The 22,401-nt window shown below is 41.2% G+C and overlaps 1 protein-coding gene across 1 annotated transcript in view; it reads right to left on the bottom strand.

Moving 5' to 3' along the window:
- FRYL (FRY like transcription coactivator) overlaps positions 1 to 22,401 on the bottom strand; it is a 336,418-nt gene that overhangs the window by 190,757 nt on the left and 123,260 nt on the right. The window contains exons 5-11 of the mRNA XM_065404953.1: positions 22,079 to 22,175; positions 18,213 to 18,292; positions 17,543 to 17,623; positions 16,246 to 16,414; positions 11,147 to 11,239; positions 8,657 to 8,755; positions 7,305 to 7,406 (exon numbers count right to left, since the gene is read on the bottom strand). Of these exons, the coding sequence (XP_065261025.1) occupies positions 7,305 to 7,406; positions 8,657 to 8,755; positions 11,147 to 11,239; positions 16,246 to 16,414; positions 17,543 to 17,623; positions 18,213 to 18,292; positions 22,079 to 22,175 (721 nt within the window). The remainder of the gene's footprint in view (positions 1 to 7,304; positions 7,407 to 8,656; positions 8,756 to 11,146; positions 11,240 to 16,245; positions 16,415 to 17,542; positions 17,624 to 18,212; positions 18,293 to 22,078; positions 22,176 to 22,401) is intronic.

Here is a 22,401-nt window from a genome sequence, read left to right as displayed (position 1 = left end):
GAGCGCCTCATTACCACTCCTGACGCGATTGACCTGGCGGCTGCGTCCGCGGAGTCAAGGGAGGCCTGTAGAGAGGTCTTGGCTACTGCCTTCCCTTCGTCTACTATGGCCGCAAATTCGGGTTGCGAGCCCTGAGGCAAGGCTTCCTTGAACTTGGAGACCGATGCCCAGGAATTGAAGTTGTGTCTGTTCAGAATCGCTTGTTGGTTTGCGATCCTCAACTGGAGGCCTCCGGACGAGTAGACCTTTCTCCCAAATAAGTCCAAGCGTTTAGCCTCCTTGGCCTTGGGGGCCGGGGCTTGCTGGCCATGTCGCTCCCGTTCGTTGACCGCAGAGACGACCAGCGAACATGGTGTTGGATGAGAGAATAGGAAATCAAACCCTTTAGATGGGGCGAAGTATTTCCTCTCTACGCCCTTTGCAGTAGGCGCACTGGAGGCTGGTGTTTGCCATACTGTCTTATAATTAGACTGGACCGTTTTTATGAGCGGAAGCGCGATCCTGGAGGGGCCCTCCGGGCTTAGAATGTCGACCATAGGGTCCTCCTGCTCAAAAGTCTCCTCCTTCTGCAACCCCAAATTGAGGGCTACTCGGCGGAGCAGGTCCTGGTGCGCTCGATGGTCAATCGGGGGAGGACCGGACACGGTTGTGCCCGCCACGGCTTAGTCTGGAGAGGAGGAGGAGGTCATGGCCTTTTGCGCGTCTTCCTCCTCCTGCAACTCCTCATCGGCTGGGTGCTCCTCCGGAGTGCGTTCCCTGACGTGGGTCTGGGACAGTGCCGGGCTCGGTGCCGAGTCAGCCCTTACCCCCTCTGGCGGCCTGGAGACTGTGGCCTCTTTGCGAGAGGGTGGGCGCCACTGTGGAGAGCGGGACCGGTGTCCCAAGGGGCCAGATGTCGAGGTCCTGGACGGGGGGCCTTGTTGGTGGTAGGCCCAAGGGGTCCAGAATGGCCATTGTCCTGGGTGGCCCCACTGTGGGTGCCAAGTGGCTTCGTGCTCCCTACTGGTCTGTGCTCTGTGGGCATATCTGGTGGAATGGCCCGAGTCTACCTCCGAAACTACGGACGGTGATCTAGAGGGCCACGGCGGTGCCGTGGAACGGTGCCGGTCCGGGGTCGGAGAGCGGTGCTTTCGTGACCGGGACCGGGAGTAGCGCCTTGCTGACCTGGACCTGGATCGGTACCGGTGACCCCGGGACCGGGAACGACTGCGGGAGGACGGTCTCGGGGATCGCGCAACCGATACGTCCCGGTGCCTACTCGAGCAGGGCTGCTGGGCCGGTGCCTTGCGCTTGTTGGGGCCCGACGGTTGTGCGGCCCTCTGCGCGGAGGGAAGCCGGGAGTCCACCGAGGCGGAGCTCGACCGGGACCGGCGCCGTGAACGGTGCCGAGATGGCGACCGTGATGGGAGCATCATCGCCGGCTTGCCTTTGGATGGCAGTCTCGGCGGAATGTCCTTAGCGCGGAGGGTGCCCTCAGCGGACAATTCAATGAGGTACTTTGCTGCCTCAAATGTGTCCGGGGTGGAGGGCTGTTCCAAAAGTTCCTCCAGCCCTTCCTCCTCACTCGACGCGCCTATCCCGGGGCTCGACGGGCCTTTCGGCGCTGGAGCTACTAGCACCGGGATCTGTGCTGGGGCCGCAACGGCCTTAGGAGCACTTGCGGTCTTCGCAGGCGCTACCCTCCTGTGCGGGGAACGTCCTCGGGCCTTGGGTTGGCCCTTCGATTTAGCCGGCGAAGACGACCGGTGCCGGAGGTGTTCCCGCTGATTCAGTGCCGTGGGCTTAGGTTGCCCCGCCGGCGTCGGATCACGAACCGATGCCGGGGCACTCCGCACCGAGGTTGACGGTGCCGTTGAAGTGGAGGGCTGTAACGCCGTCTCCATGAGCAGCTGCTTCAAGCGAAAGTCTCTCTCTTTTTTAGTCCTAGGCTTGAAAGCCTTGCAGATCTTGCAGCGCTCCTTTTGATGTGCTTCCCCCAGACAACGGAGACACGAGTCGTGTGGGTCGCTTACTGGCATGGGCTTGCGGCACGTGGCACAAGCCTTAAAGCCTTGGGCGTGCGGCATGCCCCGCCGCCCAGGGCCGGTGCCGGGGTTGGTCAAACACCCGACACAACAGAAGTTTAAGTCTTTCTAAATAGCCAGGGGCTTACCACTAACTACTGAAGAACTGATAACTGAAGATAACACTGAGTACTATGCTAAGGGACACTCTCAGACGAGAGATAGAGTTGTTCCAACGTCGCCACGGGCGGTAAGAAGGAACTGAGGGAGGGTCGGGCCGGCAGGGATATATATACGCTAGAGCGGGGCGCCGCTCTGGCGGGAGGGGAGACCCTGCAGGCCCGACGGGAGCCGCTGAGGGAAAAAGTTTCCGACGTTCGTGCACGCAGCGCGCGCAAACCTAATGTGTAATGGACGTGAACAATCACTCGAAGAAGAACTAGATAAATTCATGGAGGATAGGTCTACCAATGGCTATTAGACAAGATGGGGAGGAATGGTGTCCCTAGCCTCTGTTTGCCAGAAGCTGGGAATGGGCAACAGGGGATGAATCACTTGGTGATTACCTGTTTTGTTCATTCCCTTTGGGGCACCTGGCATTGGCCACTGTCAGAAGTCAGCATACTGAGCTAGACGGACCTTTGGTCTGACCCAGTATGACTCAGTATAGCTGTTCTTATGTGAGAGGTAGAAAATTGTGACGGGGCAGCATCTGTAACTGCTACTGGTAGCAAAATCTATTGGTAGCTGTTTTTGACATTACTCCCTGGCACCCAGCTCCAGCAGCAGAGAAGTAAGCCTGGTCAGGGTGCCAGGGTGCCCAAGAGAAGCCCTCCACCTGTGTCTCCGCCCACCAGGGCAAGCCACCAAGGGCCGGTAGAGGGGCTGGGGCTCCCCACAGTGGCCCGACTGACCAACTCTAGCCCAGGCTCTTGGGCCCTGCCCCCGTAGGCTCTGCTGGCCCCAGAGCCAGGTTCCATCACCCTGGCGGCTCTTACTGGCTGCAAGCAGCCCCCAACCCCAGGCACCAACAGCAGCAGCAGCAGGAGGAGACAGGGGAGTGCCGCCCGCACCATGGTACCAGCCAGTCCAGCAGTCATCTTGCACAGTCTGGCTCCAGCTTCTGACCTGGCCAGGGGGCGGGGCCTCAGGGAGGTGGCAGAGGAGGAAGTGAGGCCTGCACTTACCTGAGGAGGAGCAATGGGTGGGGCCATGGAGAGGGGTGGGACCTCATGGTGATGGGGGGGGACAACCCCCCCCCCCATTTTCTGCCTAACCTACCTTAGGCCCCCCTCCCCCACCACCACCAGGAAGAGGTGGCACCGCTCCTGTGTAGAATGTTGTAGGTATTCATATTGAGTAAGGGATTTATGTTTATAAACAGCATCAAAGAATTTTAAACCATTATCAGTCATGGTTGTCTTGTAGTGCTAGGCATTTTACTTTCATCCCTGTCCTATAACTAGACATTAAATCAAACAAATGTGCTTAAAGGAAATGGCTTTTTTATTCTATTTTATAAAAATTATGACATTGTATTTAGTGTCAAAAAGGTTTATACAGTAAAAGGATTTTCTCTTCTCTCTGAAACGGGTATTTACATATGCTACAAATAAAAATCTGTTTAACTAAACATCCTGACATATTCCAGTCTTTTAGCTAATACATGTCAGGGTCTTATTTGAAGCATTTTGATCATGTATTTTGTTTCAAATATAGCTCTGTTTTAGTTCCTAAAATTTTCCAACATGGAAGAATCTGTATGGATTAAATATATCAGCAGAGTATAATATAAACTGTTAAAAATTTAACTGGATATATAAAGGGTTACAAAAGCAACAACAACTACAACAACAACAAAAATGAATCTACACTGATCTAATGGGACACATTAAAATGATTTAATGAAACAAATATCTTGATGAAGGCAAGAAACAAAACAGCATTTTTTCCATGTTAGTCAAATGTAATCACTTAGTGAAGACAGTACCTTTTAATATTGTTAAACTTTTCTTCTGTTCTGAACTAAAACCATTTCTATTTTTTAAAACCTGTAAAACCAACAGTGTAAATGACTTTTAAGTTACAGTAAAACCTGCCTTAGATACCACCTCTGAAGAGAGACCACCTGTCACATGTGACTACTTGCAGAGGCCACAGAACACCACCACTCTCTGATGGCAAACCTTTGATAAAAGAGAGACCACCTCTTATAAGCAACCACTTTTGCTAACTCCCATGAGTGGTTGTTTTTGGCAGGTTTTACTGTAGTTCACTGCAAGTTATCATAATAAACCAGCTTCATCTTTTTTATTATGAAAATGTTTCCAAGTTAGCTAACATGCAAGACAATTTTGTATGAAATAAATGTAATAGAAATAACCATATATTTGATGTAGATATTTTAGCTCCTACTGTAAACATGCACTGCTGTTTAATGAACTGGGCTGTCAAATTATTGCTCAGTCTCACAAATCTACCTTTTCACAAGCAAACTGATATCAGATGATTTACAGAACTCTCTCCTTTAGCAAACCTTTCAAATGTTTTTTCAAAGATTCTTCTTTGTGCTGTTGCTTCTTGACGGGGCCAATAGCAATTTTATAGAACCAAACAAGACACAAAATGTAACAACACACACAAAAACAAAATACTGCAGTTACAGGAGACAAAGCGACCTTTCACCATGTTATTACAACATATTAACTCACCTGCAGTGTTTCTATTTGTTTTCTGATACTGTTGTTAGATGGCATCTAAATAAAGCAACGTGAGACAGCAAAACATAACAAACATGAGAATGGAAGGCACATGCATGTTAGATGAAAAAAAGCACAAAACAATAGGTAGCCATATACTAAGGACTCTATTCACAGAAATAAGGTTTTTGCTGGTAACAGCTTTGAATTCTCCACTAACTTCAATGGTTTAGTGGCAATGGACACTAATTAATTTCCTAAGGCAAAAAATGATCTTTTCCCAAGAAGTACCTAGTCTTCTACTCTACACTTCCCTTCCCACTTGTGCAGAATCTTTAATCCTTTTTCCTCCTTGTCCTTAAGAAGCAGCAGTAGTATCAGAGTCCTCATCCTCAAACTCAAGGAAGCTGATAATCTCCTGACCAAGACACTGAAAATTAACCATACAGTATCCTAAATAATGGTTTAAAAATTAGCCAAAAACTTGAAAATACTGATACTGTTACATGCTACTGAATCAATTCATGGAAATACTTGTTAAGTGAAATATATTACTCCTGTGCTCCGTAATCTCCAATGAATTTCTATTGGTTTCCAGGTGAAATTTAGAGCTACTGCTATGACCAATAAAGCCCTAAATGGCTTGGGATCTACTTATACGGTATCCCGAGAGACCACTTCTTTCTCCATAACATACTGCCACAGTTGTGATCAGCAATGTTACAAAGCCCATCTTTTCTCCTTAGCTTTTGAGGAGGGAGGGGAGTTATGAGAGTAGTTAGTGGTATGAGAATGTTATAGTTTCAATTTTTAATTTTTGCCTGATTTTCCTGGTGGAGGTCAGATGAAACCTGCTGATATTCTAATTAAATAATTTTGATAATTATATTTTAAAGGATGTCAAAGACATTTAGAGTGACTGGGTACTTAATCTTTATTATACTGCATATATCTAAGTAAATTCAAGCAAATGCATAAAATAAAATATTATGATGAGACCAGGTAAAAAATGAGGGAGGAGGGGAAAAAATAAATCAAGAGAAGAACCTGTTGGGCAATTGATTACTCATTTAGTTAGCGCCAACATGCACAGAGAAACAAGCTTAGCTGAAGCAAAATAAAAAGATAACTGGGATGGAGTTTGAAAGATTCACTTCAACCAAGTCTCAATCCATGGCTAGATAACCACAGAAAACAATAGTGGAACTGAAGTCCAAATGACTCAATAGTCTACCAAATACCCTGCTAAGTTCCTCATCAATGTACAGTACCAAAACTGCTATGTTCTGCATTGCAGAAGCTCAAATATAAAATTTCTGCTGAATAGAGCCTTAAGGTAAATGTGTGAAGTTGTTAATGGGCAACAAAAATATTCAAAGTAAACAATGCATGCTGTGCAGTTACTTCTTAAACTCCTTGGCATTGATAGTTTTAATGCACCCATTGCCAGCAACGGACGTTATGCCAGGAATATCTGACTTCAGGTTGCAAAAGAAATTCAGCTTTTTCTTTTTTAGGAAAGCTTCAATAGCAAAACAAAAAACAAAGCAGACATTGAAAAAATTTGCAAGTATGTTAGATGAAAAATATACAAAAAACCATACAAGCAACAGAAATGTACAAAAGATGTCATGAAGACAAAAGAACCTTCAAAAACATCAATATCTGTGTTTTGCTTTAGCATCTTTCACCATGGTTTACATAATTTAAATCATAAACATGTATACATGATTTGGAAATTGTTACACATGGCTAACCAGAAACAATGTTAACAATAAGGTGAATCCATTACTTTAAAAATATCAAAACCAAAAAGTTAAAACAAACATTATTAATAAACCACATTAATCAAAATTAATGAAAGAGTATATTACAGTAAATAATTTAAGATTTAAATTGGGACAAAACCCCATAATTTCCAAATATCAATATCAGTGTCATTTATTAATCCAGTAATATTGACAATGTTATCAAATTCAGTCAAGAGTTAAAAGGGACACTAAGTTTTATATTCAAAATTTACACAACTTTAAAATTGGTATAGGATGTAGGGATCATTTCCCCTCCAGACTAAATATTTAATTTATTTTTTAATCAACTAGTTTATCAAACAGGAAGATATATTTTGAAATTACTATATATTTTACTTAAGTGTGAGCACACACACGCACACACACACAGACCTCCCACCAATAATTTTTATGTGATCAAAAGAGTTATTGTTTGTGCTCTCCCTGCTGGCTGTAGAATAACAGCTGAGTAACAAACACTGCTCCTAGAGCTATGCAAACATGAACCAGTGAAGCTGATGCACAAAGATAGCATCAAATGGACCTAAATGAGTTAAAACTGTTACCTTTTGCATTTAAAAAAAAAAAAAAAAAGTGCCATGCCAATTCCAGCACCACATAAAACACAGGAAACACATTACGAAACAATGGAGAATTAAAACATTCAAAAGATTTTTAGAATAATTATTTGACAGTGTCCTTTTAATCAGCTAATTATTTATGTTGCTTTAGTTGGTAATAAAATGCTATAAATACATAAGACTGAATGCTACTGATTTGTGACTGGTTTCTGATCTAAGAATGTTTCTTACCTTTAAATGTGACAAACAGTTCTGCAGGAAAATGTGCCAGTTATTTAAAAAAAACTGTTTCTGACTGACACACAACAGGCAGGTGATCAATGGATACAGAGCCTACAAGGAGGGAAGAAAGAAGAATTGATCAAATTGCTCTGTGAGGAACACATTCAGGGGCAACACAATCATCCCAGTAAAACCTGAGAGGCTTTGGGTGGTCAGGAGCACTGCCTTTTCCCCTGTTCTACCTTCACAAATTTAATAGAGTTTGTAAGTATTTGAGCTATTGTGCTTTCTCCTGCTGCAGTGCTGTAAGATTTGTTAAGATGTTAAAAGTTTTTCAGCAGAAAGTATACTGGTCCTTAATACAAAATTGATCTCATTCACAGTCATTTTGGTATAGGATGAAAGTTAGGGGAGAGAAATACAATCTAGTTAAAGAATAAGAATAATGCAACAGTGTTTCTCACTTAAAAAAAAAAGAACACAATACTAAATGTCCTCTCAGCACCAAGTTTGACAATGATATCATTACATTCTTGTTACCAGCTACAGTGTTTAACTGTCTATAGTGACAGCAGTTCCTTAATTCTTGGAATCCTAAAATAGGATAGCAATGGAATCTTTATTGTACTCAAAGCCCTCCATATGTGAATGTGAGTAAGAGATAATTTTAAAGTAAATTTAATAAAAGTACAAACCACAGACACAAAAATTAGCCTTGTGCCAGATGCAAAGTGAGACAAATTCACTTGCATTATAGGTATGTGAATAAAGGGAGTGACAAATACTACACTAAAAAAAAAGAAAGAAAAGTATAGTTAAATCCTTGCAAGGAAACACACTTAAAAAAAAAATCCATGAGCTAAGCTTGGGAAGATAAAGAGATGCTGGGGAAAGCTGAAATATGTGGGCAGAAGAGCCAATAGGTAAGAGCAGGGTAGTTAACAGGCAGCTAGTTTGCTGCAAAAAATATATGGTCTGCCACTTCTGCCCTTTAATTAAATCCACACAGATTCTGACTGAACAGAATTTATGCTATCAGAGGAGATATTAGGGAACAACAACTCCACATCACAAACCACTGAAATAATTAAAAACTGTCAGTTTCAGGAAAGACTCGGGAATGAGAACAGAGGTAGAATTACTTTTCATTCACAGAGAGAACAAATCCTGCACAATGAGACCGAGATCAAAGATCGAGCAAAAGCAGTATAAAAAAGCATGAATTTAATCCTTGTGCTGTCTTTAGGAATTAAGACTTTATATTAAAGAACTCTCTTAACTTTCCTTAGGTAAATCATTCATCTAAAAATCTAAAATATATATCAATAAATATATGAAGAACTGAAATATTTCTTAAATACCAGTGAGTGCTTCTTTCTTGAGCTCAATTCAAAGGTAGTCTGGTAGAGCATCTCCACAAAATTTTTCAAACATGGCACATTCACTTCATTTTTAACAGCCTAGTGAAAATAAATATAAATAATTGAATATAGAGATCTAGGCAGAAAGAAAGAAAGAAGTTAAAATATATTAAAAGCAGAACTATGCAGGCATATGAGAATTCAACATTTAGATTATCTTTAAGATTAGTAAAGTTATTCAAGTCTTTCTGTATGAGATGTAATGAGCAGCAAATGAAATCAAAGTGTCATATAGCACAAACATCTAGTAAAACAATGAAAATGTTGCGACTAACAAAGTTCAGAAACATCTGTCCTGAATTTGCACACTTTAAGGAAAAAGAGTCTTATTTTTAAACACATGCTAAGTGTGTAAACTATTTTACTAGTAGACAACACCAAATTCATAGACAGAAGTTTCTTTTAAACTATGTGTATTTTTTTGTTAAAAGAAGTCATTCAACTTTTCTCACTGTTACCCTTTTCCTTAATGCACACTAAATCTGAGAGCTGGGACTCAATAAGAATGGGGCTTAATACTGTGTACCCTATCATAAATGCAGTATCTTCATTTGGTTTCACAATTCAGGTGCAAAATCACTATGGGATTTGTTTCAATGCATGAACGTGCGCACATGCGCGCGCACACACACTCTAAGGGCTTTCCCACTCTATTCTATAAACCCAGAACTGCTGCCTTCCCATGAACCCTCCCTCTCCCCATCAACACATCTCTCCTAGTCAATATTTAGGTTTCCATTGCTGACCAACTTCACTATGTGTTCTCACCTTCACACTTCATCCTTTAATGTTTGTGTTGTATATGTCCAATTAATAGTTTAAGCTCTTCAGGGGAGGGACTTTCTAAACTATGTTCTTTGTAAAGAAACATACACATCAAAGGTGTTACAGAAGTAGCCATAATTACTTTGATTTTACACTGGACAGATGCACTGAACTGCACATTTGTAGCAACTGCAAGTTCATAATTTCTCTCTAGTCCTTTTACATAAAAGGTAACTGAATTTCTTAATTTTAATTATTTTGTTCACAAAGCAGTCATCAAAAAAATGGCAATCCATTTTGCTCAGTACAATAGTCTGAACTTCTACGTGATGAGAAGCAGACAACTGTGAAATGCATTTGAAAAGTATTTGAGCCAACAAAGTGGCTCTCTTGATATAAAAAATTAACTTTTAAAATATCAGCAATGTATTAAAGTGGTTCAAAGAGGCATAATTGGCTCCATTTTACATTTAAATATGAGTTGGGTTACTGTCTGTGATACAATGAAAGCTGTATAACAGGAATTGGAACTAATAACACTGTCTTCTCTGATTGTAACTAAGTGAAGGGTCCCAAGCATAATGACAGAAGTCCTTTCAGTCACTTGATGAGTGGACTCAGGACCCACCATTCTTTGGGAGGGCACTTTGCTTACCAGCAACGTATTGTGGTCTGGCACTTGCTAACGAAACTATCATTTGACATAACCATCTCACCAACGTCTACGAACTTTCTAAACTCATTGTGTGGAAGTTTATTGAGAAGGTGATGGCAGGCCAACATCAGACACACCATTTCCTTTAATCTTCAGGATACCGATCAATCAGGCTTCAGGCTTCAATGGCACAGAGTCTTCTTGACTTACAACCTCCTCAGGGAAAGAGAAGTGTTATGGGCTGCTGTGTTTTCAACATGCTGATGATATTCAGCCATGTTTCCTATTCCTTTAGCCTAGGCAATGAAGTTTTCCTTTGTCATTGTCTATTGGAGGAATGCACTCGGATGAAAGCTGTTTGGCTCAAATTCAAACTGCGTAAGATGCAGATGATACTTACTGGCAAGAGAAATCATTCTAAGAAAGTGGCAGAGGCTGTGACTTCTCCCTCAAATGAGGGATTATGCTCACCAAACATCAAGGTTGTTCACAAATTCAGAGTCTTGCTGGACTCACTTAGCCAAAGGACTGCATCCTTTTCTTTTGCACAGAAACTCATTTTTGAGGTCTGCATACATTTGTCACCTACAGGCTATAACGGGCAGTATCATGCTACACTTGGGGCTACATTTGAAGGCTGCTCAGAGGCTTCAGCTGGTGAAGAACAAGCCAATGAGAGCTTTCCTTGAGTAAAGACTAAATAAGAATGGCAGAATTCAGCCTACTAAAATAAGTATGAAAGATAACCGTTACGGTGAGAAAGCAATGACTCTAGGCCTAAAGACAGGTGGGAAACCAGATAATAAGCAGGAAGTACTGATATGCTTGCTTTCATAGGAGCACTTAGGTACTGATGGGCAAATGCAGTGAGGCAAGAATTTACCTAACAGCTTTTATGAGTCTGCACAAATTCAATACAGTGAGGATCTATTGAAAGAATTGCAGGAAGAAAAACTAATCAAACTCACACATTAGGGGAAAAAAGAAAAAAGAAAAGAAAGACTACTTACAGCAGCCACAGGGATGAGAATCTCCACAAACAAACCGGCTAGTGCATGTTTTATATCTTTATCTTTTACTTCCAGGAAGTATTGAGCACATTCCTTTATGATCAAGTGTTAAAAAGACAAACAAAAACAAAAGACAAAAAAATATTTTAAGTTTTAATTTGTTGTATAAGAACATCACCAACTGTCCTACACTGGCAGCTACTTAAAATTAATAATTTTAAAAATAAAAGTTAGCCTATTCCTCAGCAGCATCTTAGACTCATTCATACCATTATCAAAGGTAAAGTTTTAAATCCTGTGCCCCTCCCCCCAGCAATTTTTTTGAAAACTAAAAAGGAAAAACGGTTGCAACAGCAGTTGTCTTTCTATTATGTTTTTTTCCATAAATTGAATTATAAGAGACTAAAGTAAATCTTCCTGCTCAGATTATTTTAAAATATCTGAAAATAGGGGGTACTCTTATGGTCATTACTAGAAAATTTTTAGGCATTAAGAATACTTAACATTTATATAGCAGTCATCATCTTCAAGTTAATTTACTATCATAACTTATACACAAAACATAATTTTAGAGAAAATATTTACAGTAAGGGCGTGATCCTGCAAGATGATGAGCACTATAGTCCCAATCGAGCAAGGTATTTAAGCATGTGTGTAAATCTTTGCAGAATCAGGACCTAAACTGGTAACTAACTGCCAAAAATATTTAGCTTAGTTTGAAAGAAGCTCTAAGTCACTGATTAATATAATGTTTAAAATATATATTAAATAAGATGTCTCAAGATAAGAGTAAAAAATACCAAGTTGTTTTTGTACTAGGCAGCTTTGTTAGATTAAAACAGTTACTTAACGATCTTGCATTTATTGTTTGAGACGTGTTGCAGATGTACATTATACTGTAGGTATATGAACACTTTGTGCACTGGTTTTGGAGAATTTTTCCCTACTGGTACCCACAGGAGCAGCCCCGCCCACAGCCGAACTCCTTGTTCTTCAAGTGAGTGTATAAAGGGCAAAGGTGCCCCACCTATCCTCCAGTTCCTTCACACCGGAACCCAATGGTAGACTCTGATGCATCAGGGAAGGAGGATGGGTCACGGAATGGACATATGCCTCAAATCCTGAAGAACAAACTGTTACAAGAAGGTTAAGTAACCGTTTTTTCTTCTTCAGGTGTCCATTACACTGTAGATGACTCCACGGCCCACATTCTCAGGTAACAGTTTGGGAATCTCTTCTGAAGAGGGACTTTAGGGACTGCCTCACCTATATTTGCATCTTCCCTTGAAGTGGGCAGACAGTGTGTAATGTATGGTGGAAATATAGACCGAGGACCCATTGCTGCTCTACAAATGTCTAGAATGGGGATGTGCACCAGAAACACAACTGACGCAGCATGTGCTCTGAAGTGCACACTGAGACTATCAGGAGATGTTACTCTCTTAGAATATAAGCCATTGCAACGCAGCTGGTGATCCATTTGGAGGGCGTCTAAGGCTACATCTACACTAGCAACTATAAACAGTTCCATGCACATGGTTATGCCATAACCCCCTTATTATCCACACCTAAACCTCAGAAGCACTTGTCAGAAGGCATGAATACACAGCAAATAAGCTACCTGCTTGAGGAGTGTGGGTAAGTACATGCCTCAGTCTGTGGCACGGCCCCATACCCATGCCAGTTTGCGGTGTGGACAGGGGTAAGAGGCACGTACCACGTTTTGAGTTTAAATAGTCCTCTGCACCAAGTTACACAATGCACTGAATCCCTTTCTTCCTGACCCTTACCCAATCCATAAAGGTCACTGTCCCCCCATTTTCACTACTAGTAGTGAGCTGCACTTTTCACACCAGAACAGCTTTCTGCTGCACTCTTTTGATCAATAAAGGTGAACCTGGATCCTGCTTTGGAAAGAGCTGACCTGGCCTGCCAGGTGCTGGTCAATGTGTGGTTGAAGCACACAGTCTTTCAAGACTTCTGCTGGAGTGGCAGGAACATATACCTATACCAGGAAATTCCACTGAGGCTGGAGCAAGAGGGTACTGAGCCTAGTGCCGGGAATGCATCAAGCACTTGAGGCTTCTGTACAGGAGGGCAAAAGACTCCAACAATCTCTCATCGTACATGTCCCTTCTATGATGAATGGGATCAGGTGCTGTCAAGGGCTCCCAGTACACAGCCTAAAGTTGCTCACAACTCCCTCCTCAACCCCACCTCATTGTCTGATGGGATGTCAATGAGGGCCAGGGTAAAGAGACAGCAGGGAGCATAGAGGATACCCTGGAAGACAAGCAGCATATTTCTGCACCTCTACCTGGAGAAGCAACCCCTTGACAAACCTGAGGAGGACATTGAGCCATGACAGGAACCAGAACCTAAGGCTTGTAAGTTAAAAAGGAGCCCCACCCTCCCTGCCAATAGCCCCTCTTGCACTGTGCTACATTCCTGATTTTAACCACAGCCCACACTCTGCTTCAACCCTTCAACAGTCCCTGAGAAAGACCAGGGTTTAAATCGATTTTATTGCATTCCGATGAATCACTATAATGCATTTGGCAGAAGCTTTTGAACAAATTATCAATGAACAATCACTGTGTCCGTGTCTGTGCATTTCTTAGCTAGCACACAGGCAGTGATGGGCCCAGGGGAGTTTGGACCAAGGGAAGGGAGGGGACAAGTTTAGAAAGTTCCCAGCTCGGGATGGGACTGTTGTAGAAAATGTACAGTAGTTTGTCTAAAGTCATTAACAGCTGTTTTTTGTCCCATGGAAGATTATAGTTTCAGTGCTTCTCATACCCACACCAATTTTACTGTCCCCTTACAAATGGGAGCCATGCACAAGTGTGGGGGATAGAGGGAAAGGGTTGAGGTGGAGTGGAGGGAACACTTTGGTTGACTGAGGAAAAGTTATATGCAGTGTTGTTGTAGCCATGTCAGTCCCACGATATTAGAGAGACAAGGTGGGTGAGAGAATATTGTGACATTGTACTCCATATTCTTTATGGAAATATGCTTATGATATGGATATGACATTACTGAGATGTACTTTATTCAAGATGGGTCTTGTAGGATATCATTGGAAAGGTTACAATTTACTGAATGTGATTATCCAACTTGTATGCATGTATCATTTCTGTATCTAAAGTTAGGAATATGGACTATGTAACCATTACAACTGGGTGTGTATTGGGAAAACACCCACCAGACGACAGGCCATCAAATTTGATGCGCCATCAGGAGGGCACAACAAAACCATGAAGATTCTAATCTCTCTCCCTCCTGGGAGGCGTCCGGGACATAATTGTGACACTACTAGGTCAGGTGGTCTTGTCACCTGATACTAAACATTACCTAGGACTTCTTGTAACTTTCCACTGGAAGGGAAGGGGGGGTCAAGTTTGGGAAACAAAGGATTCCTGCCTTATGTAAATCCTATTTAAGGTTGGGGAGGAAGGCAAATGGGATGACTCCTCTCCATGGCCTGTCTGCCCAAGAAGAAAGACTGCTAAAACCACCTGAAAGGAAGGCAGGTGGGGAGTCCAGACTGAGACGGGAGTCCAGTCTGAAAAGAAATATAACTGGAACTCTGAACCACAGAAACTTTGCAACCTGTCTAAAATAACATTTAGGCTAAGAAAGTACATTTTGTAACCTGTTTCTTAAGTATTTTGAGCTAACCTTGCGGGTTTTGTTTTATTTGCTTAGTAATCTGCTTTGTTCTGTTATCTCTTACATTCAGTTAAAATGCACCTTTTGTAGTTAATAAACTTATTTTGTTTATTATTGAACCCAGTTTATGTAATTTCTAACTGAGGGAGGGGGGCAACCCATCACAAATACCTTTTATTGGACCAACTTCTGTTGGTGACAGAGACAAGCTTTTAAGCTGACATAGAGCTCTTCTTCAGGTCTGGGAAACTAAATCAAAGTGTCACTGCTAAATACAGGACTTGAACATGATTATTTAGCATAAATAGTTAACACACATTTCAAAGGACCATTCAAGGTAAAGTGGCCTGTTAACTCTCCTCCAGTCTTAAAGGGCGGGAAGAAGCCGGGGGGGAGGGGGGTTTCTTACAGGGTTATAAATTGCTGTAATAAGCAATATTAGTGTCTCTATTCAGTCCATGATTTTCAGTGTCTAGCAGAGTTATGAATTTAAGCTCAAGGCTCATCTTTTGAAAGCGTTGTGCGGGTTTCTTTTGAGGATGAGGACTGATATGTCTGAAGGATCCTCTGTTGAAGAGTCCCACACCCTAAGCTTTGAGGAGATGGATGCAGACTTCTGCTTGTGCTTCTGAAGTCAGGGCTCCAATTCCCTGGCCTTCAAAGAGGAGGATACCAGAGACAGGGATTTTCTGCAGCCTCTTTCAGCTGACACAGCCAGGGGAACACTATGGGAAGGAATCTTTGAAGAGCTTCCCTTAGATGACTGAGAGGGCTCCAAGCTGATCTAAATATATACCAGAGGCACTCCTCCAGCAGCTTTTTCCTAGTCTTGAAGCCGTGACAGATAGAGCACCTCTCTCTGATATGGGCCTCACCCAAAACACTTGAGGCAGCAGAGGCAAGGGTCACTAACAGGCATAGGCTTTTTGCAGCCTGCATAAAGTTTGAACCCCAGCAGACTTTGACATATGCTCCCCACCCCAGTAGGCTGGGTCCAAAGACCTGACAGACTGGGAAAAGGATAAAGGAAGGACTAAATCAAAAGAAATAAACTTAAACTTATAAAACTAGAAGAAAAGAAAATGAAAAGTCAGAACTTTTTGAGTACCACTAGGTAGATCAAATAATTGTTCACATGGAACACCAATGTGTTGATCAAGGATGGTAAGAAGGTACTGGAAGAGGGACAGAGCATCTCCACCCTTTATACCCTTATTCACAGCACGAGGAGCTCAGCGGTAGGCAAGGCCGCTCCTTAAGTTTCTGCTAGGGAAAAAGTCTCCAGCACTGATGCACTAGGAGCTTACACACCACACCTACAGTGCAGTGCACATATGCAAGCCATCAAAGAAGACAGAACCTTGTTAATGAAGATACATAGAAGTTAAATCTAGTCTCAAAATGAGTTCAAGGTGGTACATATTTACCTGCATGAACTGAAATGATGCTTCAAAGTCTTCTACAGGATACATTTTTACTCTGAAAAACTTCATCCCCATAATTAAGCTGATGATACTTTGCACTACGTGAGGACTCTGTTCCTTCTGCCGCAGTTCCTTTAATTCAGTGACAAACTTCTTCCTAACAGCCTGAAATCTGGATAATTTACACACATAGCAAACATTGATATTGCTTAGTTCAGTTTACATTATTTCTATTTTACACATATTTTTCAAGTAACTTTATCTGACAATGATATAGTAGCTACAGTTAAAGAGACCCAGTTAAGGTAGACACATTTTAGTTTTTGTATTCGATGTCTAGATACTATGGTGATTAGCATATTAGAGAACATATGTAGGCAGAGCAATAACATTTGAGGGATGTCAGCTTTCTATCTACTCCTTCTATATACCTAAAAAATGGCAGCATCCTTTTAAAAATCTTCCTGATGCATAGTTTTGTTGAACAAATGAGCACTTAGCTATTTTAAAATTACAATTACACTCACCGCCTTTACACAAAAATATCTAAGGCATGTCTTTGTAACTGCGTATAGATAGCATTTTTCTCATTTGAGTTGTATCTGTTCCATTCTTTGGAGGAGGAAATATAATGTAATTTACAAAAAGCTGCCCAGAGAGAGAGGATACCTATGCATTTCAATACCTTACAGGGTGCAAGCATGGAGCAGATAGGCAAACCAGAGAATAAAGCCTGAATACACAAGTACATCAAATGTACCTATAATGCAAGATACACTGGAAGGTCTTTTTTTTTTTTTTAATTAAACTTATTAGCTTTGAAAATATTTCTTAAATGTCTAATCTGTAAAATCTTATTAAATGATAGCAATACACAATATGCATCTCATTAAGTTATGAGCCATTAACACTAGTAACAACTCTTAAAAACTCCCATTTTATTCCAACCTTCATTGGACAGACTTGGAATTGTTCTCAAGCTAATGAGAGAAACTAGTAATGAGAGAGGAAAGTGCCATACTGAAGGAAGCACTGTGCAATAGAAAGATGTATAATTTATGTTTCGAGGAAAGGACAGCATTTCTTATTTTGTTAGACTATGGGAATGATGCACAACAATGTGTCTGCTATGCCAAATGTTTGATTAGTAGCTGACTACTTATGTACAACTATGGAAAAGCTTCCAGTTTGCTAGCATTATTAATAAATGTGCTGTAAGTAGTAGTCAGGGAGGAAAGTTTTACCTTTTGGAGGGGAAAAAAAAAAGAGGGAAAAGGAAGAGGTGAAATATCAAGCTTACTTTGATTGAGCAAGAACCCCTATCACTTCAGCATATAAATCTGCAATAATATGCACATTCCCAGTGTTGGTTCCTGAATACCTAAGGGAGAAAAAAGAAAAGAACAAGGATGTGCTTTTAGAAAATATTATTTGAATGTATCAACAGTGTGCTCAGCAGTATACAAAACATAAAAGCTGCTCCATGCAATGAGGAATTACCAATCTGAATAGAAAGACAATACTTCACTGGGAACTTTTTCAAACCTACGTTCTGTTTTTAAGTTTAAAAATGGATAACATCTGAACTGGTGTAGGTTAATTTTGGTAGGCTTACTGGATGCAATACATTTTAAGGAGGAACTGTATACAGTACTCTACATGGGAAGAGTTTATTTATGTAACCTGACCATGACCTTCTATTTTTCTTGCCCTTATTGTGCAAATTAAGCTGTACATTTTAAGACAAACAAGATAAGCTTTCTATTGCACACACCTGTCTTCTTTAAACAGTCATGCTTTTTGGCTTCAAAAATCAATATTAATTACGTTTTTTGTATATTATTCCCAAATTCATTAGGTGTGAGGCAATCAGAACAGAAAACCTATGCAGTCAGTCTGAAAACAGCCTGATGACAAAGCACTGTGAATTAAAACAAAAACATTATGTGTATGAATTAAACTTGACTTACCCTTCCTTGTGTTTAAAGTGCTTAAAAGCCAAATTCAGAACTTCATGTACTAAAGGATCTGGCACTGGATGAACGGGTATCTGAAATATAGATATCATTTCACTTTATTATATCAGTACATAAATACCACTGTGCTATGCCCCTTAGAAATATTCAAGAATAGATTAGGAGGCAGATCCTGAGATGGTGTAACTGTCACAGTTCCACTGACTTCAATGGAGCTATGACAATTGAAACCAGGTGAGGTTCTGTGCCTAGACAGTCAAGCACTATGACTCCACATCAGTGATGTGTGGCATTCTGTTAAATAATTTGACTAATGAGTTTAAGTAACCAAAAATGGTAATCAAAAATTAAGTGATTACATCATTATGTGCATATCATGAATAGCTATGAGTCTAGATTAACTGTTTCATTTCAGACCTCACTAACTGATGTGGTCTGACTATTCCAGATTTAATCTCAAATGTAGGGTAAAGATATTCATGTCAGGGAAAGGAGGCCAAAGGTATCAGTTTAAAAGCTCATCCATATGGTTAAGAGGAAAGAGAAAAAGCAAGAACAGAAAAGAGGAGTTTATGCCCAGTTTGTACCACATCAAAGGAGGTAACATAACTGAGTAAGGAAATGATTGAACACTGGCCCCAAATGTACAGCCCACCTTTTCCCAGTGTGTATGTGGGTTTTGTTTTGTTTTTAAAATAACTGTCAAAAATCATGTTTATGAAGCTTTTGAAGATTAAAGTATTTTATAAGTACTGTACATCAGAGTGGCCACGCACACATAAATTCCTTCCTAAGAATAAGGCAGAATTGGTGTAGAGATCAGGTACAAACACATCTAAGGCCAATCTCACAGTGGTTCTGTTTAATACCACATAAAAGGTGAAGAGGTTGTATATTTTGTGTTCAATGGAAGAGCTTTGCTTTTTAGCCTTTCAGCTATGTTTTCATTTTGCCTCCTAAGAGTCAGCACCTAAAAAGAGCCAAATATATTCTTTAAAAGGTCATTTTTGTTCTGGATGTACACCCACTTTTTACTACTTACTTAACTAATCAAATCACATTACATTACTTTAAATATTTAAATAGGCTGGCTTTGTCAAATAATTAAATTTTCAAAGACTAATAAGAGTAAGTTATTTTTATTTCAGAAGTATCCTCCACCCCCCCACACACACAATCCCACAAAAAAAGAATTTTATGATTCAACTACAGAGAATGCAACACACCTCTCTGTCCTGGGGCTTTCCTCCTGTAAGATTTTCTGTTATTATATTTTATACATGAATAAATGTGTAGTTCAAACTAATACAAATAAAATCAAGTGTTAGCATGCAGCCAACTCTCTTCTGTGAAGTAGTAGGTTGATGATTGCTGATATTGATGCTACTGAGAATGGACAAAAATGAAGGTTACTTTACCTGTAACTGGAGTTCTTTGAGATGGACACTGCATTTTCACACTTGGGTTGCACCGGTCGGTGCAACCTTCTAATAGCAGTACCTGTTTAAGCACTCACACTCCCTCCTACCCCTTCCAATAGCATTTCCGAACACTCGGAGGGTGAGGCTATAGAAGGGGGTCAGATGCCCTCTGCTGCCTCAATTCCTTCTACTGGTCCACGGTCTAGAGTCAAGTTCTGTTAGGACTCAGTGGAGTACTAATATTCACGCTCTCTACCCACTCTCCCCTCTTCCTCTGACTCCTTAAAAATCTTGACTTTAAGAAGAATGTTACTTTTGGGTACTTTGTTGATTTAGCGTACCTACAGCAGATGAATCCTGAGGAGCCTCTTGCATGGCAGAAAAGACCTACCTTCCTGTATGTCAAGAACTGCTCGTATGAAGGGAATTCTCTGTCTAAGACAGATGTGGGACTTTTTCATATTGCTCAAAAGTTCTAATCTCTCGTAGAGGGCACATGCGTAACAAAAGTCCTTGAGAAACCTCTTTTGAAATGTGAGTTTGAGGAGCCCATCATCTAAATAAGGGTAAACAAAAATACCTTGTCTTTTCAAACGGGCTGCTACAGCAGAAAGGCATTTTGTAAAACTCTTGGGGCAGCAGATAGGCCAGAAGGAAGGTCCTTATACTGGAAGTGCATTAGCACCATAAAAGCAGAGATATTTGTGGTGACTTTGTCTGATAGGGTATCTACACAGGGATAAAAGACCCGCCGCCTGAATCAGCTGACTCGGGCTCATGGGGCTCGGATTCCAGGACTAAAAATCGCTGCATAGACAATCCGGCTCTAGTATGAGCCCAAATGTCTACGCAGCGATTTTTCAGCCCTGGAGCCCAAGCCCTGCAACTCTGAGTCAGCTGACCCAGGCCAGATATGGGTTTTTTATCCTTGTGTAGACATACTTAGAGATACAGAAATAAGCAACCACAATAACAGACGTAAACGTGTGAATCTGTGATGAAGAAACTTGTTGATTCCATAACTCACTTTGGATCTGTTAGATGGGATTTATGAAGGGATTTACCCTAATGAGCACTCTTAGCTTTCAGTTTAGGATCTAATGCTGACAGATCTGGAGCCAGTGAATCTCCTTAGTGTAATGTCACACCACTAACAGGTGTTTTTTTATCTTTTGCCATCTTTTTTGGAACTCAGATGGACAATCAAATGGCTTTTTTTCTCACTACTCACTTCTTGCCTCAGAGGACAGTGGCAAAGGAGTCTCTGATGCTTTCATTGTTGGCTCAAAGTCTGAGAACAGACTGGGTGGCAGTCATGAAACTCGATCCCAGAGCCAGACCTTCCATCACAGTACTCTTTCTTCGAGCTAGCTGTACAAGGTGCTGACACTCATCTTTTTAACTTGTGCTGGAATCCCTTAGAGTTATCAATTCCAAGCAGCTTTGCCAGCAAAGCTTCTTGAAACAAGAGGGCTTGCTGTCTGTTTAAATGCTCCTTACATGCTCTCTGAGTGAACATACTATAGACAGAACAAATCAAATAAGAGTGGTCCTCACCAAGACATGCCAGCATCTGACATGGGTGTCCAATTCCAGGAAGACTACCAGGCAAGATGCACACCTCTTAAAACTGGATTTCTTTGCCTTTGGATCTGCCATTTAGCCAGTAGATGGAACTGATTTTAACAACTATTTAACTGCACTAAAAATAACAACTGACCTAAATAACTAATTATTCTTATCCTAATTATACTAACTATACTAAAAGTGAAAAGCTATCCAAGTCACTAAAAAGTCTTGAGAGAAGGCTCTGGATCCAAGACATCTGGAGACATCCATATCTGTCTGCTGCTGTAGTTGGAAGGAACAGAGATGGCAGAGGGCAACATATCCCCTTATCCTCAGAATGTTTGGGAACTTTGAGGGGAAGGATAAGATGGACATGCAAGTACTCTAATGGGTGCTGCTATGAGAACATTCCAACATCTCAGCTGCACCAGCCACCACAACTCATCAGTGGGAATATGTGGAGAACACTCAAAGAAGAATTATGTTTCCTCATTCTGACTTCATCAATGTGAATCTGGAACCTTTTCATACATGTCCACATAGGGGATTTTCAATACAGAACTTTGGTGTGCACTGCTAGTCACATCCCCATAGTCCAAACTGTGGGGCAGTGTAGACATGCCCTCTAAGAGATTTCAATAGAGAAGGTATAAGGAAGGGATGGGGAGCTGAGGAGAGAGCAAGGAGGAGAGGCTGAAAGCTTTGTGCAGCTGGAAGAATTACTGTAACATCACATGTACTCATCCTGTGCTGGCCTGAGTTTTATATAAAAAAAACTTGAAGTAGACGACTGAAACATGTGGATGTTAACAATTATAAACAAAAAAGATTAACAGCAAGCACACACCTTGTAGAGGCTAAAGAGCTTACCTGTTTTAGAACTTCTACTAAAACTAAACAAAAAATGAAATCTACAGCTAAGTCCCTCCTTTCAAGTAGATAATCTCTCTCACGCTGTTGCTCATCCCTAAAAGAAGAAATTAAGAATAAACATTACATGTAGGACTGAATTCAGATATATATTATAAAAGAGTTACATATTAGTGCTTGGTTGGTTGTTTTAAAGTAAAAAATAGCCAGATACGTATCCAATACAGTGCATGGCAGGGCCAGCTCCAGCTTTTTTGCTGCCCCAAGAGGCGGAAAAAAAAAAAAAAAAAAAAAGAGTGAGAGAGAGAGAGAGAGAGAGAGAG

Source organism: Emys orbicularis, chromosome 5 (assembly GCF_028017835.1).
Source record: "Emys orbicularis isolate rEmyOrb1 chromosome 5, rEmyOrb1.hap1, whole genome shotgun sequence".
NCBI classification, from domain to species: domain Eukaryota; kingdom Metazoa; phylum Chordata; order Testudines; family Emydidae; genus Emys; species Emys orbicularis.
This window is presented reverse-complemented; position numbering and strand designations above follow the sequence as displayed.